This window comes from Ovis aries, chromosome 3, assembly GCF_016772045.2.
Source record: "Ovis aries strain OAR_USU_Benz2616 breed Rambouillet chromosome 3, ARS-UI_Ramb_v3.0, whole genome shotgun sequence".
Taxonomy (NCBI): domain Eukaryota; kingdom Metazoa; phylum Chordata; class Mammalia; order Artiodactyla; family Bovidae; genus Ovis; species Ovis aries.
This window is the reverse complement of record NC_056056.1, coordinates 188,147,884-188,155,025: the sequence shown is the minus strand read 5'-3', so window position 1 is coordinate 188,155,025 and position 7,142 is coordinate 188,147,884. Positions and strand designations below refer to the sequence as shown.

General features: G+C 45.8%; 1 protein-coding gene across 2 annotated transcripts in view; it reads left to right on the top strand.

The window, feature by feature from the left end:
• Nucleotides 1-6,550: 6,550 nt before the first annotated feature.
• The window catches only part of BMAL2 (basic helix-loop-helix ARNT like 2), a 107,317-nt gene continuing 106,725 nt past the window's right edge, over nt 6,551-7,142 (top strand). For both annotated transcript variants that reach the window (XM_042247364.2, XM_042247363.2), the window contains exon 1: nt 6,551-6,655. In XM_042247364.2, the coding sequence (XP_042103298.1) occupies nt 6,625-6,655 (31 nt within the window). In that variant the 5' untranslated portion in view covers nt 6,551-6,624. The remainder of the gene's footprint in view (nt 6,656-7,142) is intronic.

Here is a 7,142-nt window from a genome sequence, read left to right as displayed (position 1 = left end):
ATTTTAATGAAACAAACACTTGGAACAAATATAAATACAATACACTTAGGACTATTAGAGATATTTTAAATTTTTATGAAAAAATGAGAGTAATATTGCTACTTTAAAATAGATTGAAGTAATAAAAATAGATGTTAGTTATTTTTAAAGCAATATAAATTATTCAGCAGTTGTCTGAAAAATAATCACCAGGCTACTGAGTTCTGTGTTCAGTTACTGAGTTTCAAAGAAATGTTTTGGTGGCATCATGCACTTTTCACTGAAGGTAAGAAAAGAATAAAGATTATGTTTACAATATTTTTGTTGGTGAGGTTTTTTGGTTATATTTTTGAATTTTGACATAGATGTTACCCAGATCTCAAGAACCTGCTTTGTAAATGGATCCAACTTTTACCCTTAGAGATCACATCAAGAACAACATATTGGATAAATATTTTAAGTTTCAATTGTCTTATGTTTAAACACTCAAGATAGTTGTATAGGTTTATATGCAGCTACTCCACTAATCAATTAGCAGGTAGAAATGAAAATATGCCTCAAAATAGCAATGGAAACTAGGGATATAAGTGCCCTGGGTACCCAGGTACTGCTTCATCTGTCCCATTGGAGACACCGATCATTGATCACGAGACTGTTTCTGCCAGTCTCAGAGAGAGCCAGTCAGAATCCTGTTCATCCTAGCTGTGCTTCCAACTGTTCCCTGACTGACATAATTTTAGTAATGCTGTTGTTAAGACAAAATGGTGAAAGCACTGACTATCAAAATTTGGAATTCAGAGCAAACTTTGATATTCTACATTGATCTTTCAAAAGCATGTTGTTAAAAGAACTTACATTGCTTTACAAAAGGCTTTCACTTAGCTTACTCATTTTGGTTTTTACTACTACTCTGTGAAATAAGCATAATTACTAATATTTGACAGATGATGAACATGAATCTGAGTGTGAATTACCCAAACTCAGGTAATAGATTGCTCTTGAACCAAGTCTGGGGCTCCTTCCACTCCCCAGATCACAGAGCACACTTCCTTGACAAATTATCTGATATGCTTCTAGACCTCAGAAAAACACATGGGAAGCCAGTGAACAAGTTGGTATTTTGGGTGCTTTTGACTGCAAGTATAAGATGCAAGTAAAAATGCAAAAATAAGGAAAATGAGTATCTTGTGTAAAACTAAGACACAAGATAGGGACCTTCCAGAGTAAATTTAGCCTCTCAAAAATGTCTTTAAGAACAGAGATTCTTTCTAGTTTTCTACATTGTCGTCAACCGAGTGTTGGATGTCCTTAGCCTTGTTTTCTCAGAGGGCTGGATGGCTACAGGGACTCTAAGCATCAAATTGTCATAAAAGTTTTTAAAAAGATTGTTCATCCTCTTTTTAAGAGGAAAATCTTTTCCAGAAGCATTCTAAGCAAGGAACCCTGCCCCCCAACCCCACTTTGTTGGCCTTGATTATGCCATCCATCCATTCCTACAATAGTACCTGGTCTGTTGATTGATTAAAACTAAGCAGGCTTCACATCCTTGGTACAGAGTGAGGCTCCCCTAAAGCACATGGCCACCTGACACCAGAACCAAATTGGAGTTAACCCCCAAGATAATCAGAAGGGTGCCACACTGGTTTATACCAATGGTTCTTACTGAAGCCACTGCACTTGCGTTTTGTTACTGATTCTGCCATTGCCTACATATGAACTGAAGGGCTGGTCCATTAACACCTTTTCTGACCCATGTGAAATAGGAGTACTGAGGACCACTGTGCCAGACCATAGCTCAGCTACTGGGAGCCTAGGTTGCTTGTCCTTCAGAGAAGCAGGAGTAGGGGTGGGTCTCTGGACATCATACAAACAGTGGATGTTTGGTCCAGTGACCAGGGCTTGGTCTTTTTAGTGCTACTGCCAAGGCTTCCAGCTGCCTTTCGTCTCACGGGTCCATCTCCCACAAAGTTGTTATACCAGTCACAGGGATCCTCATCTACTTACTTCCTCTCAAGATCCAGGCAACAGTGGGCCTGATGACTGGCCTCATCACTAGTGCCTCAACTGCTTTGTCTAACTTGAGAAGATAGGCTTTGGTTAGTAGAAATCAAAACATTTCTCAGGAGGTTGTACTAAAAACCATTACAAAGTTATTACTGTTCATTCTAAAGCATTCCTTAGCAAATCCTTAAATGCTGAGATGACTTATAAGTCTCTGCCAAATGGAGAAATACATAACAGGAAAGGGAGATTGTCCTTTGCCTTTCCTGTCCTCTTAGGTAAGTTAATCATGGACAGAACTTGAAAACTCCTCTAGTATGGTTCTATATAGTAGAGAACTGAGGAGGGTCTAGGGTACCATAGATATAAGACTGTCCAAAACCTCCAAAAGTAAAAATTACTTCAGCTTTTGACACTTACATATACAAATACATAATCTCTAAGGAAAAAAGAAGCAGTAGCTCCGTATATAAAGAGATGTCTGTAAACTATCCCCTCTTGTTCTAAGTTTTGTTCTCCCTGTATTTTTCTTGAGATTTTAGTTTATTGCTACTTCTGTCCTCTGGCTTATAGAAACACACACACACACACATACACACACACAAGTTATCCTTTGCAACAACCTAGGCTTAAGAAAATTCATTTTTGGCTAGTTGAAGCAATATTCCCTGAAGTAGAGTACTTGGAGCAACTATTTCAGACTCAACTAGGATACTTATTTGAATAAAGATTTAGGGTGTCTCACCCCAGATTTACTAAAGCGGAGTTTCAGGGGGTGGGTCTGAACTTCTGCACAGTCTCAATTCAACTTGGGAAACTACTGAGCTAAAGGAAAAAGGACACTGGTTGGACTTTTCTAAAATGAAATAATACCTGCCTTACTGATTGTTATGAAAACATCTATATAAAGTAATGGATGTCCAGTTGGTGATGTACGGCAGTCAGTGCTTGTCACCATGCCTGGCACAGTGTAGACACTACAAGCATTTGTGAACAAATGAATAACTGCATTTTGTGAACAGCCCTACTCCCCCTCTAAGGCCAATCTCAAAATGTTTTCATATTTAATAAATACATAACTCCAAAAGCATTGAAACGAACTATAGCCTTTGCTAAAGTTGTTATTTTCCAGGGAAATAATGTAAGAGGGTTTGCATTACACAATGAATCTTCCTAAATACCCTTCAAAAATACTCTCAAATTTCCACTCCCGGTGGCAGCTGCCACCACCACTTCTGCTCTTTCTCATGAGTATGCTGCTGCTGCTAAGTCACTTCAGTCATGTCCAACTCTGTGAGACCCCATAGACGGCAGCCCACCAGGCTCCCCCATCCCTGAGATTCTCCAGGCAAGAATGCTGGAGTGGGTTGCCATTGCCTTCTCCAATGTATGTAAGTGAAAAGTGAAAGTGAAGTCGCTCAGTCGTGTCTGACCCTCAGCGACCCCATGGACTGCAGCCTTCCAGGCTCTTCCATCCATGGGATTTTCCAGGCAAGAGTACTGGAGTGGGGTGCCATTGCCTTCTCTTCTCATGAGTATACCCTCCTGCAATTACCTTCTCTGCGTCTCACCTCCATGGGCTAAGCTCAAGCTGCTTTCTCCCTTTCCAGAAGCCCATTAGAGGCATGCCTATCCCTCAAAAAACATTTGTGCCCCCCTGTTACTCCTAACTGCATTTCCACTCATCAACCTGCTCAGCAAATCCAAGAACCTTCCCCAGTATTCAACCTCCATGGAATGTCAGGGGTGGAGGAGTGACGGGGAAGAAAGAGAAGTTTTAAATATTAATAATTTAATTATTTCCTCAGTCACTTAGGAGCTCATTAATGGGTAGTTTTTTATTCTTATATGTCACTGGAGATGGGGGTCTTCAATTTAACTATACTCTGAAACAGGTGATTTTGTTGTTGTTGTTGTTCTGGACCAACTGAAATATACATGTGAACTTAAAGGGTCCTCCAAACAAAATTGCACTGTTACAACCCCAGCAGGAGGTTGACAAGAATAGGAATTTATAGTGTGCTAGGCAATGGTTCTTAATGTCAGTCTTGTTCTTGCTTGAGTATTTGGCAGTGAAGAAAATTAATGAACAAACTAAATTCCCCCTAAGATTAGCAATGGTTCCTGAAAGCAAAGTTGTTCCTGGGCTTTTGGGAAGGAAACCACATTGGCCGGTAGGAACTATACCATGCACTCTGCAAGTTATGTTTCAAATCACTTTCTTACATTTTGCTCAAGAAGAAAATATGAAAAGACCACTAGTTGGAAAGGAGAGATGATTTTCCTATCCATCTGTCAAGATATTGTGTGACTATCTCTGACTTATCCTAGGAGGCATAATATAACCACTCTAAAAAAAAAAACAAAAACAAAAACAAAAAAACAAAAACAAAAAAAAAACTTAGGAAGTAAAGCTCCAGAGTTTAAAGAAAGAGTTGAAAGCAGATTTTAAATTTGAACAATTGGGGAAACACACATTAAACTATGAGAATGATTTGCCCCAAGAAATCCTGTGTGTCTGTTCTTGTGTGTTACACTTCTGGCATCACATTTAGGTACTGGATTCCCGGCTCTTGCTCTCAGGCTCTTGGTGGAAGTGAATCATCATTTCTAAGAAATGAGGACTGTGATGATTCACCAGCAAGCTTATCATACCGCGTATGAACTCCTGAGGAGATCTGACTTTCACCATCTGGCTTCTACTGTATACTGAGTGATTTTGGCCAAAACACTCATCTCTGAACCTCTATTTGCCTACTGAGAATACAAGAATTATAGGTGTTCAACCACTTCACAGAGGTTGTTGTGAGGCTCACCTGAGATGATAAAGGGAAAAACACTTCGTAAGCAAGACAGCAAGTTTGTAGCTTGACCATCCGGGCTCAGTCGCTAAGCTGTGTCCAGTTCTTTGCTACACCATGGACTGAAGCCTGTGCACTCCTCTGTCCATGGGGTTTCCCAGGCTAGAATACTGGAATGGGTTGCCATTTCCTTCTCCAAGGGATCTTCCAAATCCAGGGATCCAATCTGCACCTCCAGAACTGCAAGCAGATTCTTTACCTCTGAGCTGCCGGGGAAGCCCCTGTACTTTTTGACCAGGATCCTAGAAATTCCGCTTCACCATCAAAGTGGCACTGAACACATGTGCAGTCTAAGAGTACCCCCCTGCCCTCAAATCTTGGTAAACCACCTCAAAACAGTGTACACTTGTCTTGTAAAGCCAGGGTTTGAGCATGTTCAGGGAAACCTAGGCCAGATCTTAAAAGTGCCTGTCAGGCTCTCTGCTGAATTTTTCTTTCTGAGCCGACAGCACACGTGGGTGTGGGTGAACTTCGGGTGGAGTTCCAAGTCAAAGCCAGGACTCCACAACGGTTTTTGATTAGGGATGTGTCCCCTTGTGTGTCATCGAGGGCGGCATCTCTTGCCATCTCCAGCAGGATAAAGTCCGAGACCCACTTAAGGCTGCATCAGTTTCTCTGCGTCTGCTTACTGCTGTTGGGAACACGCGTCTAACTCCCTCGTCCTAAGTAGCTCTCAGGACACACAAAGCAGCTAGTTACGACGCTGTAATGGAGAGTCTTGAAGGAAAAGTATTAGTTTTAGGCTGGCTGATGCAGAGCTTTGGTGTCTTCTCCGCTGTTCCTTCCCTCCACTACAAGACCAACTGTGACCAAGGAACCCTAGGGTCCTACGGGAGGGAAGCGAACCAGCGTACTCCGCGTATGACGATGGGCTGACAAGTGGTCCCCAAAGAATCTTGCTTCTGGATTTACCCAACTGTCTCAGGACGTCAAACAGCTTCTTTGGAGATGTGAAAGTTGGACCATAAAGAAGGCTGAGCGCTGAAGAACTGATGCTTTGAAACTGTGGTGTTGGAGAAGACTTGAGAGTCCCTGGGACTTCAAGGAGATCAAACCAGCCAATCCTTAAGGAAATCAACCCTGAATATTCATTGGAAGGACTGATGATCGAGCTCCAATACTTTGGCTACTTGATGCGAAGAGCCAACTCATTGGAAAAGACCCTGATGCTGGGAAAGATTGAGGGCAGGAGAAGAAGGGGACGACAGAGGATGAGATTGTTGGATGGCATCACCGACTCAATGGACATGGGTTTGAGCAAGCTCCGGGAGTTGGTGACGGACAGGGAAGCCTGGTGTGCTGCAGCATGGGGTCGCAAAGGGTCGGACATGACTTAGAAAATGAACAATCTCCCCCCACTCCAGTCCCCACACACAAGGGGAACAACTCCACACTGCAGAACACCAGACAACGAAGTTGGAAGTGATGAGGGAAACCTGCTTTAGACAGGCTCGTTTCCAGCGAGGCTCCAGGCGCTGCTCTGCTGGCCTCCCGCACTTCGCCTCCCTCCGCCGGGGTCGGCGGGCGGGGCTGCCGTGACTCCGCCCCGCGCGGGCCCTTTCTCCCGCCCCCGGCCCGGCGGCGGCTAGACCCCCGGGCGGGCGAGCCCCCGGCCGCCAGCTCCTGAGCCCCGAGCTGCAGTGGGGCCACCGCTGCACCGGGCAGAGCCCCGCGGGTGCCTGCGCCCCGCCTCGGGGCGGCCGCCTGGGCCGGCTCAGCGCTGGCCCGGGGCTCTCCATGCTGCGGGCTCCGGGGCTGCGGAGCCGGCCGGGTGGCTCCTGCGATGGCGACGGAAGCGGAGGCGGCGGCGAGAGGTGAGGTTGCGGGCCGGGGGCTCCGGCTGCGGGAGCGGCAACCGGGCCGGCCTGGAGCGAGCGGCCGGTGCGCGAGGCCAGGTGGGCGCACTTTGCCGGGGGCTCTCCTCCGACCCTGCATCACCTTGGCAGGCTCGGGGGCGGAGGTCGTCCCTTGCGGCACAGGTGCGGCTCGGCGCCCCGAGCATCCTCGCCCCGGAGCGGGAGGTGGGGGTTGACGCCCGCCATCGCCGCCGGCTTTCGAATTGCCGCAGCCCCATTTCGGGGCCCCGGGTCGGACGTTTCAGCGAAGAGGAGCTGACGAGGGACCGTCCACCCAGCGACCGCGAGTGGCCTCCCCCAGCCTACCGCTGGGCGCCCACTTCTCAGTCGGCAAGGACTGCTGCGCAGAATTCGTAGATTTCGTTTTTCCCCTTTATAAACCATTTGCCATTAGCCGTTGAAGGAGCTCCGGGTTCTGCGATCCTATTCCCTCTGAACTGGAAGT